General features: G+C 39.5%; 1 protein-coding gene across 2 annotated transcripts in view; it reads left to right on the top strand.

Moving 5' to 3' along the window:
• Positions 1–1,781: 1,781 nt before the first annotated feature.
• MERTK (MER proto-oncogene, tyrosine kinase) overlaps positions 1,782–24,592 on the top strand; it is a 64,943-nt gene continuing 42,132 nt past the window's right edge. For both annotated transcript variants that reach the window (XM_053458821.1, XM_053458819.1), the window contains exons 1-6: positions 1,782–2,259; positions 5,624–6,008; positions 6,487–6,587; positions 8,949–9,255; positions 9,532–9,632; positions 10,859–11,032. In XM_053458821.1, the coding sequence (XP_053314796.1) occupies positions 2,178–2,259; positions 5,624–6,008; positions 6,487–6,587; positions 8,949–9,255; positions 9,532–9,632; positions 10,859–11,032 (1,150 nt within the window). In that variant the 5' untranslated portion in view covers positions 1,782–2,177. The remainder of the gene's footprint in view (positions 2,260–5,623; positions 6,009–6,486; positions 6,588–8,948; positions 9,256–9,531; positions 9,633–10,858; positions 11,033–24,592) is intronic.

Genomic DNA, 24,592 nt, shown 5'->3' with positions numbered 1-24,592 from the left:
CATTATCAGAGGCAGGACTTTACTTCAGTGCGGTGATTATAACGTTCATGGTGAACATGACTCAATGGATCGTACCTTGGCATTACTTTCTGAGATCAGCGAGTTGGTATCCTCCCAGAATGATTTTCTATTTTGATACAACCCTGGGTTATGGACAGACAGGCATTAGCAGCCATGCAGCTTAGTGGGAATATCTACAATGTAATTCATATCATAAACATATTGGACCTTATTTACCCTATTTACTTGGTATTGTACATTTTTTTAGTGCAAAATGTGAAATAAAAAAAAAATTATGAATTGGATCCTTGAAAGTGTTCACCAGGGAAGGGCTGGCACCTTCTAGCCATGGGGGCAAGTAAAGCCAAAATTCCCTTCTGTACCCTTGCCCCCTCCCACATTTACACATACACACTTATGTTAAAACACACACTAACACACACTCGCACACTCATGTTAGCATACATGCCCATTTATCCACTCACACAACAGACACACACACTGACCTGCGAATACACACTTTAACATAAACACCTTTGTTAACACACACATTCCCTCTCCTCTAACATACGCTTGCACATACACACACTTACATGCTCATGTTAAGAAGCGCAATGATACACACTCTCCTACTAACACACACATAAGCACTCATGCTAACCTACACAATCATGCTAACATACACACACTTACACACTCATATTAACACACGCACTTGCTCTATCATCACACAGATCATCATTTTCACACCCTCACCTTGCCAGGAGCTAGCTACTGGCACACACTATGCAAGCAGCCCTGCTATTACCGGAGGATAACCTAACATTTTGTTTTATGACCCCTCTCTGAGTGGGCAGATCCAAGTTGAACCAGCTCTTTTTGTAGAATTTGGACAATTCTCCCCCTGCCCCTTGGGCCAGCCCACCCCTGGACACCTTATTCTAAACAATGTAAATTCTACAAACATTTGGATTGAATTATTGCAGTATGTAGCATTCCATGCCTATTTCTGCATACATTTAGAACCAACTTTCCTTATATTACAATCCCCTTTTTTCTGCAGCTCAACAAAAATGTCAACAAGTTCAAAAAATTATTCAGTTAAATAAGAAAAGAATATAACTGCGGTTTTACAAAATAAATTACAGCACTTGAGTGGGTAATTATATGTCAAAGGGCTGCTCTAAGCCAGCCCTCAAATCTCAAGAACACAAGAAAGGAAAACAAACAAGAGAAAAGTTTTCCTTTCCAACCTGCCTCCCCCTGCAAACCCCGCCCCCTCTGCTGCTGAAGTTGCAGTGCAGCCTCTACCAGCACCAGAGGAGGCTGCACTGCAGGCATAGGAGCCTCACTTTCTGCTGCAGAGGAATCTATGCTTAAACGAGAAGCAGGAACTATGCCAACACTGTATAACCCCCAACCGGAGCAGTGTCGAGGATAACCTCCCAACCATATGGATCTGTAACCTGTATGATTGTGCAATAACTGTATGTGTGGAGTGTTACTTTCCCCATGTGTGATTCTCCCCTGTGTGCTTGTACTTTGTTTTCCTGGGTTGGATCTGGCATTCCCAGCAGCTGCAGGATCAGATAAGACATCGGGGTGTTTTCTTTTTATTTAGCTTGCATTGTTATGTGACTTTGTTGTGTTATTAGAGGTTGTCCATGAGCACTGATTACTGCCTGTTATGATCAGCAGCTGATCTGCCTTTTAGTGTTACTTTTGCTGGAGTTTGTCGTGTGTAAACCTGTAGGATTGTTTGCTTGATGAGAATCAGCGATCCATCACAGAGTTTTATTGCTCTTATGCATTCAGTAATTGTGTATCATTCTGTGTATATGTTGTGTCAGTGTGCTGTGGGGCTGGTATATCGGCGTAGATAGTGTACCCTGTTTACAGTGAGTACTCATAGATTCCCTGTGTGTGTGTGATCTGAACCCCTTGTGTAACATTTGTGTTGTACTTTGTGTCAGTTGGACTTTTGTTTTGTATACTCTTGTGATTTTGGTCTGTGTGAGGGGCTTGTGGTCCCTGGTGGAATGTGAGTTATTTTCACTTGTGTGATCTGCAGTTTTTTCCTGTCTCTTGTACTGCTGAACAGTGTGTGGTCAGTGTAGGACCAGTCCTGGTCTGTGTGATCTGTGTAATTGTGTGACTGCTTTCACCCTCTGGAAGCCATGTATTGGGGTTCCACTCAGTGTCCAGACCTGTGGAGCAAACTCTTCATCTTGCTGGTGTACCCTCTGCTCTGTGGGGGAGGTAAGACTAATACCACATGCCTAAACAGTGAATATGTTTTCCAGATGTGCTCTTACCTTTGAAGGACCTTATGGAAGACTATACAGCTGGTTTGCCTTTTGGGAGTTTTAACTAGCTGAATGGTCTCTACTATTCTGCGTGTGTTAAGATATTCACAGCACCCTGGTAACCATGTTGTGTGATGTTTAAAGGACTTGGAAGGCTTTTTATTGTATTCAACAAGGGTCAGTCTAAGTAAAAAGAGCTGGGGTCACCCACCACAGCTTTTGTAGTATGGTGGAGACTGTTTGAATTACGTTATACTTTATGACATAAAATACCCAGATATATTCAGTGTAAGCATAAATAAGCGGTGTGCTAGGAAACTTTTTTTTTTTTTGCAAAACTGTGCGAATATTTTAAATATGAGTTCTCCAACTTTATATATGTATATGATGTTTTTGATAATTACATTTCTATACCAACTTTAATTCAAACTAAAAATATTTTTTATTTGCTGCTGAATATTCTACAACTTTTTGAGTGCCATGAGCTAAAAAGAACCCATTGTAAGAGTATATGAATATTTCTAATTATCACATTATGATCCGTGGAGATTGGTTTCATAAATGTACAAGGCAAGGTGCACTAATACGGGAAGCATGCAATCTGTTGGCTTTCTGTAATGTCGGTTAGAGAAGTAGGGGCATTTAGTTTGTTGTTATTATTAAGTGACTTATATTGCACCATCATATTCCGCAGCACTATACAAGGGGTCATTCTTTAGTGCCTGTTTATTAAAGAAAGAAGAGAGAAGATGCATACATTTTAGCCTACAGGCCCTATTTTTCACTGTGAAGAATGCTCCCTAAATTATCATGAGCTCACCCCCAACACTCACAATGATGTCATGTTTTCCTTTTTTTAAAACCAATTAAAGTGCAATTATGTATTTTTCTATTCTAATATTGCTCAACATCCCAGTACCGGTAGATCTGCACAGGTAGAAAGTCTTTGATCAAGCAAGCAAAGGATCGAGTCAAGACTGAAATGTTATGTACCTTATTGTCGTATAGCCAATTATATTGTCATAAGTACCTCCATCACAGACATTTCCTGCAGCCACTGGATATATTTATTAATTATATATACCCAACAGTATAATATTGTTAGAAATGAAACGGGACAACTTTTTATAAATCCTACATTTAACGGGTCAGTAAATGAAATAAAGTAATGATTTTTTTTATTGAATATATTAATATTATTCATACCTACCCTATGTGTAGACAATGGGAGCCGCTATGTTATCATAGTTCATCTCCAGTAAGTGAGGTCTCCCCTGTTGTTAAGTTGCTGATTGTTGTTGGTTGGTTCAGGCAGCTGTAAGGTTGTGGTGCGGGGACTGGAAATCGAATAGATATGCTAGTTTTTCAAGCTTCCACAGACTTTGTACCTAAATCTTTCCAGATTACACAGATTGAAAGACAATAAGAATGGCAACAATATGTTAAAGTTCAATACGTTATTTTGTATTACGGTATCTGGAGGTTTAAGAAGCCTTTTCGGTTTCTATGACAACTACTTGCCAGTGGAACAGAATTCCTATCCTATATAGAGATCTATTGAGGAAGCAACACTGTCTGTTCAGATATGGCAGTTCAAAATGTCAGGTACTTTGCCCACGAAAACCCCAATATTTCTTTATACGTAGAGCGCATTTTGGATATGGCGTGATTGCGCAACCTTTAATTAATGGACATATTGTTGCAGCATTGTAATATTGTTTAGAGATTAGTATGATCACAATGTTTTTATTTTTCTATTTTTTCTTTTGCGTTTGCAAGAGCTGGATAAGTCTCATGGTTCTGTATGGTCTGTTGTCTATCTTGGCCACCAAAGCCAGAAGAGTCTTTGGGTGGCCACCTGCCACATCAATAAGTAGAGCTTAAAAAACTGCCTAAATGTCATTATTATTTTTTTTTAATCTTTTTTTAACGGCTTTCACACATTGAAGCATTGTTTAAAAACAGTCAAAGTCATTTAAAGACATTTAAAACATCTTCGTGTTCTATTTATTAATGTGTAGATTGTGTAATTTTAAATGACGGGGCATTTTAAAAACAGAAACAAAACCCTTAGACCTGTGTCCTTTTACAGTCCAAGATAGTTCTGATATGTGTTTTAGCCTTTATTACATCTTTATTCATTGTTTGTTGATTACGTCTCTGCAGAAATCTCAAAGGTTAACAAGGTGCCTGGGAAGTTTGCCAGGTGGAGCCACTTATTCTAGTTTATATACTTTTTTTTTTAGATTTTTTTTTTATTTAAAGGGAACCTATCCCCCAAACAACTTGAATCTAGAGTCCTAGTTTTCTGGATGTAACCAGTCTTTTAAAAAGCTTGAAAATATTTAAAGGAACATTGCAAAGTTTTTTTATTTCTATTAGCAAATTAAAAAATACATTGAATAGCCATATTGGACACATGAAAGTTGGAGGCGATTTCATATTATTTTTAATAAAATGCTCTTGTCCTGTAAAAAAAAAACCCTTGTTACTTTGCATTGTGGGTGTAGTTTGCCTTGAAATGTAAGTTAACATGTCCTACAAAGTTTGCTTTAAGTTTCAGTTCAACCTTAAGGAAGTAAAACATATTCACAATAGTGAACAGTCAATTGTAAGCAGTAGATCAAAGGTTGATGATAATTATAATTCTTTTTTTTTTCTTCATTTTTACATTTAATAAACAGAGTAATATATTTTCTATTGTTTGTAGAAACCAATGGATGGGCCTGTTTCTTGGTAATATATATTTTGTAAATCGAGGTCCTATTTAAAAAGGAACCCCCACTTCATATACTCCTTTAAAATGCCTTGTCCAAAACTTACCACATTTGGGTGCTGCGTTTATCCACAGAATTACGGTTTGTAATGGTGATGATTGGAGTTCCAACTTTTTGTAATTGTTTCTCAGTAAGCGTGGTCAGAAGCAGAAGAGTGGTGAGATTATCCATACATTGGCAAGGACCAAGCAGGCTCAAAGAACCTCACTGGGCTTGGCCCTGTACATGCATAGTTAATGTTTTTTAATCTCATCACCACTGAATACTGCATATTAAATCATCCAATATATATATATATATATATATATAACCGAAAACAATTTTGTTTGGTAAAAAAAATTATACCTTTATTGGCTAGCTGAAGTTTAATAGATTACAAGCTTTTGAGACTATCTAGGTCTCTTCTTCAGGAATCATAGTATAATTCAATATGTTTCTAAACAATAACGTATAGGAGAAATCACAATTCATGTTATTTACATTGGAATATTAGTACTGTTAGTAGAGAAGTAACAGCTGTGATTTCTTTACTGTATGCAGAAAACAGCCACACTCCAGTTGACGGTGAAGGTCTTCATGTACCTCCTCCATCTCTGTCATCAGCAGTTCTCACGGCAAGGAGATCTTCTGAGAACTTTAATGGTTATGAACAAGGACGTTTTGACATAGATGTAAGAGGTGATCCAGATGTGCTAGAAACAGACCAGACCCAGAGAATCAAGTTTAATGGCACAGTACAGAATATCTCACTCTCTCATCATAAGGATGTAACGTTCAATTGTTCTTTGGTGGTTCCTAATTTGGATTACAAAGACCAGATAACCTGGTGGAAGGATGGAAAGTTGCTGTCCTCTTCGGAGCGCATTTCATTACAGTCATTTCATATCCAAAATGGTGATGTGACCACTCTGATGTCTTACTGTAGGTAAGATTTGTGGCCATTTTTTTAGTTTCTTTCTCGAAACCTCAGCCCATAATAGTCCATGCACAGGTGCTTAATGTGGACCTGTCATATTGCATTGGTTTCTATACCTGACATTTCATCATCCCTATTTTAAGGGCTTATTTAAACATAATTTCAGTTGCCAGATAGAAAAGAAACTGCAAAGTATAAACCGAGTGGTTAGTCAGATGAAAACTTACTATACCTGATGATCCATGTAAAAACTATTTTCATGTATGTAAATATTTTTAATGTTAATGAATTTTAAAATAACTTCCATATAAAGGAATTAAGGGAAGTACGCAAACATCAAAGAGGATATGTGCAGTCTTATTTATGCTCATTTTTAAGCTAAATGTTACGTACCAAGAAGTGAACTGCCAACATAGGCAAGACAAATAAGTGGATCATTTTACTCCATATGTGATGGTAACTAATATTACAAACTGTTTCTCACTAGTATTGCAGATGTGCAACATTATGATAATGGGACATACCACTGTAAATTAACTGCTGAGGGAGAAGAAGTCGTTTCGGACCCTATATACGTTCAGATAGACGGTAAGAACATGTCTAGAATTCATATACATTCCATTCATTTGCATCACTCAACCACTGGATCATAATCTTTCTCAAAAGCAAACAGTGATAGACAGGAGTATTTCTCAATTCTTTATGATTATTGAGATTACTTTGATTAAACAGTTTAGAGGTATGAGGCTCAGTTCAATGACCTGTCTCTAACCCTTTATTGGTGTTAATGGTTGAAAATGCATGTACTGTTAAGAAAAAAAAGATAAAGGGTAGCAATAGGTGCTACCCTTTATTGGGCCGATTATAGAAGAAGATGTAGCATTACATCTCTAGATGGATGTATTGTAATTCAGGTCCCGACTAATTCCTAAATAGGCATGGTGGATTCAAGAACCCTAGCATAGCTTTATTGAAAGTCATAGAAAACTAGTTTTACTAAATGATTCAATGAGATGTGCAAAACATTAGTGGGATTAAAAAACATTCCACATCTAAAGAAATTAAATGCACTAAAATAAATATCATTAGCAATTAAACCATTCAAATACCAAGACATGAATGTAGGACACATTATTTCTTAGTAATGCACTCCAAATCACATGGATTCACTTTCTATATGATACCAGTTATAAAAGAGAAAACAAAATTAAATGCTACATAGCATAAAATCATATATATGCCGTCTGCTGTTAAATCTGTGTTTTTACTCATAATTCATTTCATAATTGTAATTGTAATTGTTATTTGTTACAAATTCAAGTCTATTGTTTGATACATATTATTAGCTGCAAAAGAAAAAAAATAACACAGGGATAAAAAAGACATAAAAACAAACATCGACAAACGTGAAAACTCACACTACTGGCCGTATCCACCAAACTTAAGTTTTTCTTTGATCTTATTATGGAGCAATGGCTTACCTGGGGAAAGTGCACAGTGGACAGTCATTGAATCTTACCTATCCCTTCTTACCACATACCAAATGAAATTAAGGTTCTTCATGCATCTTCAGAATCTCTGTCATCATCATTTGTGTCAGAGACAGGATAACTTCCAAGAGATTCAGTTATAATAAAAAAAGAACCTTTTTTTTTACATAAGATGCAAGAAGTGATGCACAATCAACAGTCAGACCAAGAAAATTAAGTTTAACCCCTGCAGGGGCAGAGCCAAAAAGAGGCAGAGTCACTTGACATTAAGTTCTCATTCAAGATTGAGCTGCAGCTTCCAAGTTACAGGTAACAGGTGTCTGTAGCTCAATTCTTGCCTGTTTAGACAGTGTATGTAAACATACATAGTTTAAACTCAATCCAGCTTGCAGATAGCAATGTGCATAGGTGGCAGTAAGTGCCATTTTGCCCCCAAACAGCTTGTCACTTGCTAATTCTATTTTGTCCACAAACAGTTTATCAGTGCCATCCTTGTCCCCAAACAGCTTAACTGTGCCATCTTGGTCCCCAGACAGCTTATCTCTGAGATGTTTGCTCCCTAATAGCTTAACAGTGCTATCTCTGTCCCCAGACAGCTTAACAGAGCCATCTTTGTCTATTCTGCAAAGGTAAATTGATTTATATCATCTGCCTTGGATCCTCAATTTATGCAAATTGATCAATTACTTCATTAAGGCTATATTTATGTCCAATATATACTGAGCCAGGCACTGATTGTGGTACACCTTAACTCCCATTATTATATACTAAACCAGACATTAATGGTGGTACACCTTAACTCCCATCACTGTATACTGAGTCAGACAGGGATAATGCCATAACTCCCATGATAATGACATAACGCCCATCACATTCTCTCGCACATTTACACATGCTTTCTCACACTTTCACAATGTCTTTCTACCTTTCACACATTCCTGTCTCCTTTCTTGCAGCCCTACTCCTCTTCTGCTATCTAAGGGGGTTGGCGTGGCTTAAGTGCTAAGCACCAGGACATGACATAATATCCCAGTGCTCAGCATCAGTAGCCAGTGCCCGCGTCACAAGAGAGCAGGATACGGAGATTCCCCGTCTCTGGAGGGGCGCACAAATTAATCAGCAGGCAGGTGGAGGCGGCTTTTTATGCCGCCCTCTGTAAAATGCCGCCCTCTAGGTGCCGTCCATGATACAGCCTTGGGGAAAGTGCACAGTGGACAGATTATAAAATATTCGTGTATATAGCACATTTGATCCCTTTGGTTGTTTTAGGAATTTTCGGAGTACTCTCGGAGTTGAATTGTTTGCTTGTGCTTATGATTTTAGAATACATTCTTCATTTTATGTAGACCTCTAGGTTTTAGATCATTGAATTATTGCTGTCATTTCTTACCACATACCCAATGAAACTAAGGTTCTACATGTATCTTCACAATGTCTTTCATCACATTTTTTTTGTCAGAGACAGGATATCTTCAAAGAGATCCAAATATCATAAAAAAGGATACTCTTCACATAGATGCAAGAAGAGATGCACAATCACCCAGACAGACCAAGAAAATAAAGTTCAACCCCACAGTGAGAAACATTGTTCTCTCAGAACATAAAGATGGCAAATTCAATTGTTCCATTGTTGTTCCTAATGTGGACAATGGAGAGCAGATAACCTGGTGGAAGGATGGAAAACTGTTGGCTTCTTCAGAACGCATTTCAATCCAGTCATTTGAAATCCCAGATTTAGAGGTGATATCTATGACGTCTTCTTGGATGTAAGACATTTTCATTAAAGCAATTCAAAAGCGCACATTGGGGGGTATGACGTAGTTCTGTTGGAAAGTTTAAAAAGTAGTCTTAACCTAGCAAAGAGTGGAACGTAGGTAGACCTTTTTGTCAATTGGGGCCGACAACAGTAAGATGTAAGACTGACGAGTCAGTTCTAACATCCTTAGATTGCATGGGTGTACATGACTCAAGAACTGAAAAAAGTGTTAGCAACGAATGGTCTGTTTTTAAAGCCTAATATTTGTACAATTCTTTCTTGTAAGCATTTCAGGTGTACAACGGTCTGATAATGGGACATATATCTGTAAATTAAAAGTCGAGGAAGAAGAAATTGTTTCAGATCCTATCTATATTCAAGTTGAAGGTAAGAACCAAATCTTTAAGAACCATAGAAATCGCAAATCATGTCAGTTACGCAACCCATGAGTAAAGCAGAAGTGCATTAGACGCAGGTCTCAGTAAAAACTAGATATAGCATTGGTGTAGTAAGTCAATATCGGCACAAGATAGCAAACAATTTCATTAACCCTATGATTGCTGGGAGATGGAGCACTGTAGACTTAAACAACACCTTTTTATTTGTAATTAATTGTAATTTGTATAGGAGACAGGCCTTCCCTCTACCATCACAATGCAGTGACTGTGGATGGTTGAAAGTGACACGGACGTATACTTACTAGGTAGTTTATGTCCGTTAGAGCTCTTGGCCTTGATGCAATTATCCGTCTAACCTTTAAATAGTTTTTAGGTTGGTTTAAAACCCATGGTTTGTGATTCAACTTCTTTCAGTCCCCAAAATGGTGATCATGAAATCTAGATTACAACCACTAAGAAAAAACTACATTGAAATTATTATTATTATTATTTATTGTTTTATATAGCACCATCAAATTCCATAGTGCTGCACAATGGGTAGACAGGACAAAACAAGTAGTATGTAACATAACAATTTGACTTACAACAGGTGAGGAGGGAAAGAGAGGAGAGAAATAAATAGAAAACTATTTAAGTGGATACATTTTTACAGTCCAGACCATAAAAAACATTATCTACAATCCATAAGACATGACAGAAATGGCATGCATTGTAGAAAGCTAAAATAAGCATCATGCACAGACAGGTATAAAGAGTGGCCTTTTGGGGGGGGGGTCTTTGTACCCTGTGAGTTGAATTGCTTACTTTAAGTATGATTTTAGCGTGCAATCTTCATTTTCTTAAACCATCTTAATTATAGACAGATCATTGCAGTTATGTGTCAGTACCATGGACAGGGGTTTAGATATGGATCATCATCGCGGTATATAGCTCCAAGGGAATTCTGAAAAAATTATCACGAGGGTTCTAGAAGATAACGCATGCATATACCATTATTAGATCTTTAGTAGATGGTCATTACCATGGCTATGGATTGAGGCCCCAATTAATTTATGATGTGTTATGATGCATTTACTGTTAATAAAATGTTGATTCACTCTTCAAATACCCTGCAGTATGTTGTGCTGCTCAGTCATTTGGCACCTGTAAGGGTTCTTTAAATGTTAAAACCCTGATGCATACATATTTTAATTCAGTGTCTTCTTTTTCATGTAGGTTTACCGCATTTTATTCACCAGCCAGAAAAGTTAAATGTCTTCAGAAACATGCCATTCAATCTGACCTGTGAAGCTGTTGGCCCTCCAGAACCAGTGGTGATTTACTGGTTCCAAAACAGCAGGAGAGTCAATGACATTCCAGAAGTTTCTCCATCTGTTCTCACTATATCAGGTAGGTACATTTATTACAGTTTTTAATTAAAATCATACTAGTCATTTCAGCATTTTTGGTATTTATATTTAACTACTAATTTTATCTTGGTTGTAAATTTATGAAGACCTTTAGATAAATGGTCAAATGTTGAGTAAGCAGGCATAGGCTCTTGCTGGCTTAAATGCCACTTACCCTTCAATGTGCACTTGTGTAAACTGCTGCGCCACTGACCCCAATCACACCTTTGCATTTTGAAAATGAAATGAAATAAAAGTTCCCAGTACATTGTGGTGATTTGGTTTTGTACCTCGCAACTCCACCCCCCCCCAAAAAAAAATAGGCCAAAATTTTGTTGTTATTATTAATAATTGTTTTATATATAGTACCATATATTCCCAGCACTGTACAATGAGTAAACATTGTACATAATAATTTAACTTACAGAAACAACAGGTAAGGAGTGACCTGCTCAAAAGAGCTTACAATCTAGAATGGAGTTTTAGTAATTCCTTCATAATTTTGTCCATGTTGCTTTTCACTCCTAAGCAAGAGATAGTGAATCAAATATTTCTATTAAAATAGTAATCACTGAAGATAGATGAGTTTATTTATCTTGAAGTATGCATTTTAGCTCTGTGAAGGAACGCATGTTCCAAACACACTTTTATGGTTGAGTTTAGGAGGCTGCAGTCGTTAAGAAAAAGAATAAAAGGTTTTGGTTAGAAAACAATGCTACCAAAAATAATTCTCCATTTATTATTCATATGTTTACTATCTTAGAAGAGCGTAGGGTTCTGTAAACGCATCTATAATTATGGATCAAAAATGCTAAGCTTGGAGAAATAAATGGAAGTTGAGCCTGGTTGCACAACATTCACCACTGTGGACAACAGTTTCTCCAAATGTCTTTATAGACATGGCCGTAATTCAAACTATTTATACAAACTGGAAACACAGAATCTTGGAATATGATCTTGGAATATGATGGCAGATGAGGACCTCCTACTCTACTCTTACAGTTCTTTGCTTATTGTAATATCTCAAGTCTGATAGTATGGCTGGGCCCAACAAAGAAATGACCCTTAGTTATGGTGGTTGAAGAAATATAAGTTGTGGGGCATCATATCTGATGTTGATGTTGAACTATTTTCTTAAATATGCCGAATGTATGATGACTTTTGCAATATTGAACCATTGAAAACCATATTAACAGTTAGCAAATTTCACTGCTGGTACTTGTATGGGTGTGTAATTAAATTGGTTAAAATGTTATCACTTGTGTTGTAATAAATTACACAAAGGGTTCGGCTAGAGTATTTTAAAATAAATCAGTATGGATAAAATTATGTTTTAGTTCCTGTATTCTCATTAAAACGGAATCTCAGCTTTTTCATCTAATAAATGTACATAAAAATCTTGAATTCTTAACAGATGTAGAATACCTAATGCCAAAACACAGCAGATGGATTGTTGAAATGAATGTCTAAAATTGCCTTTCATGGAATCCATTAAGACAGGATAATTATATTCACCTCTGTAACCTCCTTTGGCTGGAATTCATAAAACCACCTAGTATACTGCTGTGCAAGAGACATTTAGTTCAGTTTGAATGGTTTTAATTAAAATCGAGACAAATGGGTTTTTAGTTAAACACAGAAAAGGGATTTAAGTTCCCTGCACAATGATGTATATTTAATTAAGCATTTCATCCCACCGTCGTATACCATAGGCATCAACGTTAATGTGGAAACATGATATATGCAGCTCACAATGATAGCCTGTATATGCCAGGTTAATTGTTGTGTATACCACACATGCCCAATGTTCCCCCAAACTGGGAGTTGGCATAAGCACTGAATAAGAAGGGCCAAGAGGTTATCCTGCAAGATGGTATGAGCCGGCCATGCAATCTATTGGATGATTTCGTGGAAATGATCCCCCTATTTATTCAGAGTTTTCCTGCAGTTTCCTGGTTTAGTAAATACAGCCCAATACGCTACCAGTTGGAGATGCAATATCAGCCTTGCTCATCTGTACACAGTTTTTTAACTTTAAAAAAATTAGCATGATTATACAGGACATTTCACGATTGATGTAATTGTAAATTATCTTTGTCAGCATGTATTTGTTCTAAATTAGAGCACTATTGAAAAAACAGAAGCTGTGAAAGAATGCATCTCATTGACGGCACACAAACCTTCACAGCTTACAAAAGCCTTCCTGCGTATATGCAGTATGTATGCTGTGCAAGTCTGGTAGCTTTGTAAAAATCAGGACCTCTATAATATACATCACCATAGGCCTACAAACAAGGCTTATTGTCCTACCGGATGAATCAGAAGTCCTTCTCTCTCCTTATCATCCACTAATCATCCTTGTACAATGTAGGCAAGAGCATGTTATTTTCTGAATACCTTTTTAAAATAATTCATAGAAGGCATGCTGGGAGCAGGAGAAGAGAGGTCTGCCTGGTTGGAGACACTGATATCCTTGTTTCTGATTTGGACCTCTAGGATCAGGACATGCAACTAGGGGCCCCTATCTATACGCCACTGCACACTCTGCAGCATATCTAACTAAGCGCAGAACAGAAGCCATCAGAATGGTGAAAGAAAGCCCAGACCGAAATGCCCAGATGTTTATTTGATGTTTAGAAACTCGGGTGTGCTGGTTTTGTAGCTAAACGCTGGCAGCTGAAAGCCCTGCACATCATGTGACTTGTTTTTTCCAAGAACACTTCTTAATCTCGTGGTTTGACTATTGTTTAGACGCGGATCTGCAATATTAAGTAGCTTACAATTCCTGTTTTTCAGTTAGATTAGTTGGTACATTCAATGTTTTCTATAAACGATTATATAGAGGTAAAAATAGAAGCATTTAATTATTAATGACAGATAATATTTATTATACTGTATTCTCCCCCCCCCCGTATTCTTTGAAACACATATTGCAAGATATCACCTATCTCCAGGCCGACTTGGTTAAATTGGTAATTATGTGTCTTCAATAATAATAATGTTTTCTGAATGAGGTAGCCCTGTTACGGTGGGCAAATTTTTGTGGAAATATTTAATTAATTAATAAGCGTTGCCTTCTTTAAGTGGCTGACTTCCTTGGAGGTGGGGTGGAAACAGTGGCGGCTCCTCCATAGGAGCAAATGCGCACGTGAACCCCCAAGCGCAAAAGGAAAATTTTTAATCTAATTTATATTAAAATGGATTTTTGATGAATTTTGCTAGTTTTTTTTTCCCCTTTGAGCTTTGGGGTATTTCGTGCCATGAAGCCTCCTGTCCCCTGATGTAGCCTGCCTGTGTCTATCGCACGTGCGATAGGAAGAAAGACCCTATTTGGCTCAATTGCTGCCACGCTTGCGAAAGCGCTGACTGAGTCACCCTTTTGATCTCTGTTCGCACAGTAAAGGCAGTGCGAGTGGGGGAGGAGCTCCCAGCCCGGAGTCTCCCCACCCTCCTCAGTGACTGATGCGAGTGGGGAGGCGGGGCTTACAATGTTCTGAACCGCCCCTTTCCTTATAGCATTTACACTGCTCAGCAATCTAACAGTAAGTATAACATTATTATTTGGGCTGCTGAAAGTTAGGGGAGGTGGGGGTTAATTGAGGGGCAGTAATGGTTAATGGGGTATTCAGGGTCAATTTAGGGACAGTTATGGTTGATGGGGTGGTCAGGGTTAATTTAGGTCAGGGTCAATTGCTGTATTGTACTTGTCATTATCTGTATTATTTTCTTTGTACAGCGCTGCGGAATCTGTCAGTGCTTTATAACTAAAGTATAATAATAATAATAATAATTATCCCGGCGCTATTTAGTGAAAATGATGACCGGGTTTATTATGTACAGTTGTGTGTAAAAGAAAGTACAAGCTCTTTGAATTCTATGCTTTTACATATGAGGACATAATAATAATAATAATAATAATAATAATAATAATTGTGACCAACCCTATAAGAGCTGAAGTTTTAGCAGTTTGCTGGTCTGGAGCGTTCAGGTGTGTGTTTACACAATGCCAAGGAGGAAAGACATCAGATATTATTATTATTATTTATTGTTTTACATAGCGCTGTACAATGGGTGGACAGGACACAACAAGTAGTATGTAACATAACAATTTGACTTACAGGGACAACAGGTGAAGCAATTGTTGCTGCCCATCAATCTGCAAAGGGTTATTCATTCATTATATATTCATTCTACAGTGAGAAATATTATTCAAAAGGGAAAATGAAATAGCCCAAGAGTTACATTGTTACATATATGTAGTTACATAGGCTGAAAAAAGACACTCATCCATCAAGTTCAGCCTTACACAACATTTTATATTTAATGTAAATATTTAATTTACTGATTGGCTTGCACAATGTGTCAGTGGGAATTGATGCTCTACAAAACAATGTCACTTTGTCATTTTTGCAACAACAGACACACTTCAATACAAAATAATATCCATGTCTTTAAACAGAATCCTTAAATGCCATCTCAATCACATGAACACTCACTAGCAGTTTAGAGGTTAAACTTTCTCAGTCATGGCTGCTCTATGACATCAGAAACATGAGGAGAGTCATAGCAGTGATCCAAGAGTTCCGTGTGCACATTTTTCTTCACAGTGCAGAGGTGAAGAGAGGCAAATAACGTAATTAGAGAGATTACAGAAAGCTGCAGCCATGCCCCTTTGGGCAACATGCAGTATTTGCATGGACTTTTTAGATAACAGCTGTGACGTGGCAGCGATTTGTTGCGGGCACACTTTCCATCAGAAGTGCATCATGCAGTGGTTCTGCACTAGCCCCAAAGTGTCGTGCCCACGGTGCAGAAAGGAGCTGAAAAGCAGCAAATGTTTTCTGGAAAAGTTATATTTTGATGTGGGAGAGCAGGATGGTCCTACTCTTGACCCAGAATCTTTAAAGAGGGAAGTCGACCAACTGACTTCCCAACTGCAGGAACAACAGCAGCGCATTGAACAACAGCAGAGAGAATTGGAAGCAAACATGGAGGAGCTTGAGAGATATAGAAAGGAGATTACATCTGGAAAGAACATGGAGACGCTGCTGGAATCGCAGACAGTGGAGGTACAGATGGTGGTGACGCAAATGGGGACAGGACCGGAGGCATTTTTAGACCTAGCTTCGTATAGCCTAGCTATAACGAAAGATTACAACGATTTGAAAGCGGATCACAAGGCCTCTGTGGAGATGATAGAAAATTTAAAATCTGAATTAAACATCTCGAATGAAAGGGCTCAGAGCGCTGTAATAGAATTTGAAAAGTTACGAGAAGAGCAGAATACCACCTGGAATACTCTCATTACCATCCAAAAAGAGCTGGCTGTCAACAGGAATGATGTAAAACATGCAGAGAAAGATATTGTTCGTGTAGTAAAGGAAGCAGAGCCCTTGCAGGAACCATTTATCTCCCAACCACCATCAGAAGGAGCCATAAATTTCCATTTGTATAATAACCTCGCTGAAGACATCTTGCGTAAAACAGTTACCCCACCAACAACAACCAGGGCCACTACTAGACCTGGACTGCGGCAACCAAAACTTGGCTCCCCTGGCTAGAGGGAATAATAACATCTATTCTAGTGAAAGAAATACATCTCTTGTGGATTGTATTGGATATTTAGATGATTTAGAATTAGTAATAAATAAATAGTTAAATGTATAATCGTCTTCTGTGTGAGTTGCTTTAGTATATAGTGATGGGGTTATGCATTATCACCATATCTGTTCAGTAAATGGTATTTATTTAAACGTAATTTATTTATGTTAATAGTTTATTTTTTCCAGTTGACATACATCTTACAAATTTGTGGACAAAATAATCTGTTCTTGCCAACATTCTTTTTTTGTGTCTTTACATTTTTAAGTGTCAGGGGCAGTGGAGGCTCCTCCATAGGAGCACATTGAACCCCCAAGCACAAAAGGAAAAAAAATGTGCAAAATTCATCAAAAATCCATTTTAATCTAATTTAGATTAAAATGGATTCTTGTTGATTTTTGCAAATTTTTTTTTCCTTTTGCGCTTTGGGGTTTATGTGCCATGAAGCCTCCTGTCCCCTGATGTTATGGTTAATGGAGTCTTTAGGGTTATTTTAGGGAAATGTATTTCAACCTGTACATTACGTCGTAAATGTACACTTCATGTTCAAAATGTATATATTGTGAACCCCCATTGGTATTATCCACCAGCCGCCACTGGTCAAGGGTGCTCCACATAGGTTCCGTCGCGAGTGCCAAATACTGTATGTACGCCCCTGGTTATTTCATTTATATTTGACTGCAAAGAAAATTAAAGCTGGCGCAGACATGTTCCCAACATGCTCATCATCTCTTTATTTTTGCAGACATATGTGTTCCTGGTGGAATAATCCCAATGAATGTAAATAAAAAGAATGATAGAGAGCATGGCAGGGGAAGTTTATTGTGGAGAAATGTAAAAATCCAAAGGCAAAATATACTGCCAAGATACTGTGCTGTCAGCAGTGAACACAAAAGAAATTTGGGATTATCAGGATTTCATACAGGGACACTGCGGCCATCACATGCACAGCTGAGTGTCCCTTTAAGTATGCAGCAGCTTTGACTCCAGGATTTTAAAGTTCTGTACACGCAACTCTATCATCAACTCTGTCATCAACCAATAAAGGTCAGCTGCTCTTCATTGGTTGATGTCGGATGAGCCCCCTGCCGAAGACCAATAGATTTGCTCGTACAGACCTTTAACTCCTGACACCAAACTGGGCCTGAGGAGGATGCAGAAGCTACAGGTCCATGCGAGCAGCTGGTGATGGGGTCTCCAGAACTGTACACAGTACTCCAGGTGAGGTCTGACCAGATATCCTTAACAAGGCAGAACCACCTCTATTTGCTACTAATGCTATTTCTAATGCTATTTCTCTTGCCCCCCCCCCCCAGGAATGACTAGCCTGAAGATCTTTAAATCAGCTGCAAAAAGCCATGGCTTTCCTATAACACCTTCTGTAATATCGGTGATAAACATGTTAAAAAGCTTCTGCTGAATATACACATTAACTACAACCTTATTTTTCTTGTCACTCAACCATTGCCTTATCGATTCAACTATTTCAATATCCACACATCTGTTTACAATAGTTTTATTTTTCATGTGGGTCTGTATACTGGCCTAAACCGCCTAGGACAGTGATGGGCAACCTTTTTGGCGTGGTGTGTCAAAAATCGGCAAAAAATCGAGCATAACTCGCGTGGTGTGTCACTTCGACAAAAAAACATAATTTTGCGCAATTTATAGTTTAAACTACAAAAATGTATAATTGCAATATATAATTGTATTTAATAAACCAAAAACAAATTATTTAACATACCTGCTTAGTAACTACTTACCTTTCAGGAATCCTGCGGTGGGGGTGCAAGGCCTCTGTCTCCCAGCTCTGCCACTGTATGGAACAGTTTAGAGTGATGGGAGTTATGATGTACTTTTAGAGCATAATTATATAATGAAAAATACATTGGAAATGGTACAGCATAACACCCATCACTCTCACACACTTACCAATCCACACTTACCAATCCACACATACCAATCCACACGCATACCAATCCACAAACACATACCAATCCACAAACACATACCAATCCACAAACACATACCAATCCACACACATACCAATCCACACACATATACTAATCCACACACATACCAATCCACACACATACCAATCCGCATTTACCAATCCACACACACACCAATCCACACGCATACCAATCCACACATATATACCAATCCACACGCATACCAACCCACACACATATACACCAATCCGCATTTACCAATCCACACACATACCAATCCACACACATACCAATCCACACACACATACCAATCCACACACATATACCAATCCACACACATACACCAATCCACACACATCAATCCACACACACATACCAATCCACACACATATACTAATCCACACACATATACTAATCCACACACATACACCAATCCACACACATACCAATCCACACACATATACTAATCCACACACATACACCAATCCACACACATACACCAATCCACACACATACCAATCCACACACATATACTAATCCACACACATACACCAATCCACACACATACACCAATCCACACACATACACCAATCCACACACACATACCAATCCACACACATACACCAATCCACACACATACACCAATCCACACACACATACCAAACCACACACACACCAATCCACACACATACACCAATCCACACACATACACCAATCCACACACACATACCAATCCACACACATATACTAATCCACACACATACACCAATCCACACACATACACCAATCCACACACACATACCAATCCACACACACATACCAATCCACACACATACCAATCCACACACATACCAATCCACACACATACCAATCCACACATATACCAATCCACACACATACACCAATCCACACACATACACCAATCCACACACACATACCAATCCACACACACATACCAATCCACACACATACACCAATCCACACACATTCACCAATCCACACACATACACCAATCCACTCTCACTGTATGCTTTCCTACCTTTCCTCTTTTCTCCTTACAGCTCCTTTTCCTGCTCTTCGCTCCTCTTCTTCTTCAGTTCTTCTTCCGAGGGCACGGGGTTCAGAGGGCACGGACAGCGGTGGGCGCGGCTTCAGTGTTGTGCGCAGGGATCTGACAACAAACCCCGGCGCACAACAGCTGTTGCCGCGCGGATCGCAAGGGAGCGGTATCGGAGGTCTTTAACAGACCTCCGGCTCCCTTGAGTGATTTTAAGCCGGGTTCAAGGGAGATCCTTGAACCGGCTTAAAATCACTCAAGGGAGCCGGTGGTCTGTTAAAGACCTCCGATACCGCTCCCTTGCGAGCCTGCTCCTCCACCGTCCCGCCCCCCGCTAGGTACGCTACTGCACGTCCCGCCCCCCCCTTTTTTTGGGGGGGTGACACGCGCAGGATTTCCTGCGATTCATCCTCGGCTCCTGCACGGCCGCCGAGGATGAAAGAATCTGTGCTGGAGGGTCCTCCAGCACAGATTCTTTCATCCTCGGCGGCCGTGCAGGAGCCGAGGATGAATCGCAGGAAATCCTGCGCGTGTCACCCCAAATGGCTACGCGTGTCATAGGTTCGCCATCACTGGCCTAGGATTAGGGGGGCAGGACCGGCAGGGGGGGGGGGGCGGTTGTCTCTCTACTGTCCAACTGCGACATAGATCACTCACTTAGGTGATCAGTCCCCAGTTGCCAAGGAGCCCATTTAACCAGACTGCACTTAAAAGGCGCAGCATGGAACATAGGGATACACCTGGGGGCTGATCACCTAATCTATCTCTGCTCCCAATCTCTCTGCATTTGTCCTCTCTCAGATCAGCAGCTGCCTAAGGGCATCTCTTCCTGGGTGGCCTCTCACCACCTCAAGATAAAAATGTCTGAGCTTCTAATCCCTCCCTCTAACTCTATTCCCCATTCTGACCTTTCTATCACTGTTGAAGGTACCACTATCTCTCCATCACCACCAGTCTGCTGCCTCGGAGTAACCTATCTTTTATCCCTCACATCAAATCACTCTCTAAATCCTGCCATAACCAACTACGCAACATTTCCAATATTCGTCCATTCCTGACTGCCAGCACCGCAAAAACAACTAATCAGCTCCTTCGTAATCTCCCATCTAGACTACTGCAACAACCTACCTACTGGCCTCCCTCTCCAATGTGCCCTCAATGCATCTGCCAGACTATTCTATCTCACCCAACGCACTGCATCTGCCGCACCTCTCTGCGGGTCCCTCCACTGGCTCCCCATCTATAGCAGAATTAAATTCAAAATACCGTATTTGCTCGACTATAAGACGACCCCCCAAAATCTGAATATTAATTTATGAAAAAAAGAAAAAGTCTGAATATAAGATGACCCTATAGGAAAAAAGTTTTACTAGTAAATGTTAATTCATGTAAACTATGTGAGCAATTTTTTTTAATAAAAGCTATGATTGAGAAAAATATTTTGTTTTTATTTCCTTTTTTTTTTTCCACCTGCCCCCCCCCCCCAGTTATGCACATCTTCCCCCTGGCTTGCCACTCTGCCCCAGAAATGCCTTGTACCCCCTATATGCCACTGTGCCCCATGATATGCCTTTTAACCCTCTAAATGCCACTGTGTCCCATGATATGCCATTTGACCCCTATGTACCACTCTGCCTCCGGAATTGCCTTATACCCCTATATGCCACTCTGGCATTTAGGGGGTTAAAAGGCATATTATGGGGCAGAGTGGAATATAGGGAGGTATAAGGAATTTCAGGAGGCAGGGTGGCGTATAGAGGGTTAAAAGGCATTTCACAGAGCACTCTGCCTCCAGAAATGCCTTATGCCCCCCATTTAACACTCCCTCCCTCCTCCAAACTTACCGGAGCTTCTGAGTCCCCGGTGCGTAGTCCGGGCAGCTTGTAGAGTTCTACGTGATTCGCATAGACAACTTCCGCTGCAGCCGGGAGTAGGTGCGGCTAGCAGCAGGGGTTGTCTGCGTCCATCGAGCAGACCTTCCTCGGCTGTAAGAGATCACGGAACTCTGACAGCCGGGGAAGGTCCGTGCGAATCGCGTAGAGCTCTACACGCTGCCGGGACTAAGCACCGGGGACTCAGAAGTACCGGTAAGTGGGGGGGGGGGACAGGAGGATCCAGGTCCCCTGCATCGCTGATGGGGATCTGGATCTTAGTCTCATAGTCAGACCTAGTTGAGGTCTGATTATAAGACGACCCCGATTATAAGACGAGGGGTATTTTTCAGAGCATTTGCTCTGGAAAAAACCTTGTCTTATAATCGAGCAAATATGATACTAACTACAAATCCTACAAAGCTCTCACTAACGCCACTCCCGTCTACCTATCCTCCCTCATCAGCAAATATACTCCAGCCCGCATCTTCACTCATCACCTCCTCCCATGCCCGCCTACAGGACTTCTCTCGCGCAGCACCAACCCTCTGGAACTCTCTTCCCCGTGCTGTCCAACTCTCACCAACTCTACCCTCCTAAAAACTTTTCTCTTCAGGGAAGCCTACCGCTGACATAAACATCACACTTCCCTCTCACCCACTTACAGCCCTTATCTCGTCCTACATTAACATCATTCACTACCATGCAGTCCTCACCTCCTGTTTCTCATCCTTATCCACCTAGATTGTAAGTTCCTGGAGGAACAGGGCCCCTCATTCCTCTTGTATCTGTATGTCAATTGCTGTATTGTACTTGTCGTTATCTGTATTATTTTCTTTGTACAGTGCTGTGGAATCTGTCAGTGCTTTATAAATAAAGTATAATAATAATTCCGGCACCATATAGTGAAAATGATGACTGGGTTTATTATGTACAGTTGTGTGTAAAAGAAAGTACAAGCTCTTTGAATTCTATGCTTTTACATATGAGGACATAATAATAATAATAATAATAATAATAATAATAATTGTGACCAACCCTATAAGAGCTGAAGTTTTAGCAGTTTGTTGGTCTGGAGCATTCAGAGGATGCCAAGGAGGAAAGACATCGGCAATTATTATTATTTATTGTTTTACATAGCGCCATCAAATTCCATAGCGCTGTACAATGAGTGGACAGGACACAACAAGTAGTATATAACATAACAATTTGACTTACAGAGACAACAGGTGAAGACATTGTTGCTGCCCATCAATCTGCAAAGGGTTATACATTCATTATATATTCATTCTACAGTGAGAAATATTATTCAAAAGGGAAAATGAAAAACCCAAGAGTTACATTGTTACATATATGTAGTTGCATAGGCTGAAAAAAGACACTCATCCATCTAGTTCAGCCTTTCCCACATCTGTTTATTGCTGTTGATCCCTCCTATGTTCCAATGGTACAGGAGCTAATCCTGTTAGCACAGGTAGAAATTGACTTGTTTTCCATGAACATTTGATTGATATATACTGTGTGTACATTAAATAAAAAGGAGGGAAATGGTCAAAAGACACAGAAAAATGCTCTGGTTCTATATTGTAAAAATGTCCTGGTCATTAAGGGGTTAACACAGACAATTTAACCCTTCTGTTGTGAGTAAAAATAGGTGCCAACTATTTAACTATTTAATGTAAATATTTAATTTACTGATTGGCTAGCACAATGTGTCAGAGGGAATGAATGCTCTACAAAACAATGTCACTTTGTCATTTTTGCAACAACAGACACACTTTATTACAAAATAATATCCATCATTGCACGATGTTTTTAAACAGAATCCTTAACTGCCATCTCAATCACATGAACACTCACTAGCAGTTTAGAGGTTAAACTTTCTCAGTCATGGCTGCTGTATGACATCAGAAACATGAGAAGAGTCATAGCAGGGATCCAAGAGTTCCGTGTGCACATTTTTCTTTGCAGTGTAGAGGTGAATAGAGGCGAATAACTTGAGTAGAGAGATTACAAAAAGCTGCAGCCATGCCCCTTTGGGCAACATGCAGTATTTGCATGGACTACTTAGATAATAGTTGTGACGTGGCAGCGATTTGTTGCGGGCACACTTTCCATCAGAAGTGCATCATGCAGTGGTTCTGCACTAGCCCGAAAGTATCGTGCCCACGATGCCGAAAGGAGCTGAAAAGCAGCAAATGTTTTCTGGAAAAGTTATATTTTGATGTGGGAGAGCAGGATGGTCCTACTCTTGATCCAGAATCTTTAAAGAGGGAAGTCGACCAACTGACTTCCCAACTGCAGGAACAACAGCGGTTTATTGAAGAACAACAGAAAGAATTGAAAGCAAACATGGAGGAGCTTGAGAGATATAGAAGGGAGATTAAATCTGGAAAGAACATGGAGACGCTGCTGGAATCGCAGACAGTGGAGGTACAGATGGTGGTGACACAAATGGGGACAGGACCGGAGGCATTTTTAGACCTAGCTTCGTATAGCCTAGCTATAACCAAAGATTACAACGATTTGAAAGCGGATCACGAGGCCGCTGTGGAGATGATAGAAAATTTAAAATCAGAATTAAACATCTCGAATGAGAGGGCTCAGAGCGCTGTAATCGAATTTGAAAAGTTACGGGAAGAGCAGAATACCACCTGGAATACTCTTATTACTGTCCAAAAAGAGCTGGTTGTCAACAGGAATGAAGTAAAACATGCAGAGAAAGATATTGTGAGCGCAGTAAAGGATGCAGAGCCATTGCAGGAACCATTAATCTCCCCACCACCATCAGAAGGAGCCATAAATTGGCATTTGTATAATAACCTCGCTGATGACATCTTGCGTAAAACAGTTACCCCACCAACAACAACCAAGGCTGCTACTAGACCTGAAGAATGTGAGAGGCTTCTCTTCTTTGGACTGCGGCAACCAAAGCTTGGCTCCCCTGGCTAGAGGGAATAATAACAAGTTTAAGAACATCTATTCCACTAAATCTCTTGTGGATTGTATTGAATATTAAGATGCCTTAGAATTAGTAATGAATAAATAATTATATGTATAATGGTCTTCTGTGTGAGTTG

This window comes from Spea bombifrons, chromosome 3 (assembly GCF_027358695.1).
Source record: "Spea bombifrons isolate aSpeBom1 chromosome 3, aSpeBom1.2.pri, whole genome shotgun sequence".
Taxonomy (NCBI): Eukaryota; Metazoa; Chordata; class Amphibia; order Anura; family Pelobatidae; genus Spea; species Spea bombifrons.
This window is presented reverse-complemented; position numbering and strand designations above follow the sequence as displayed.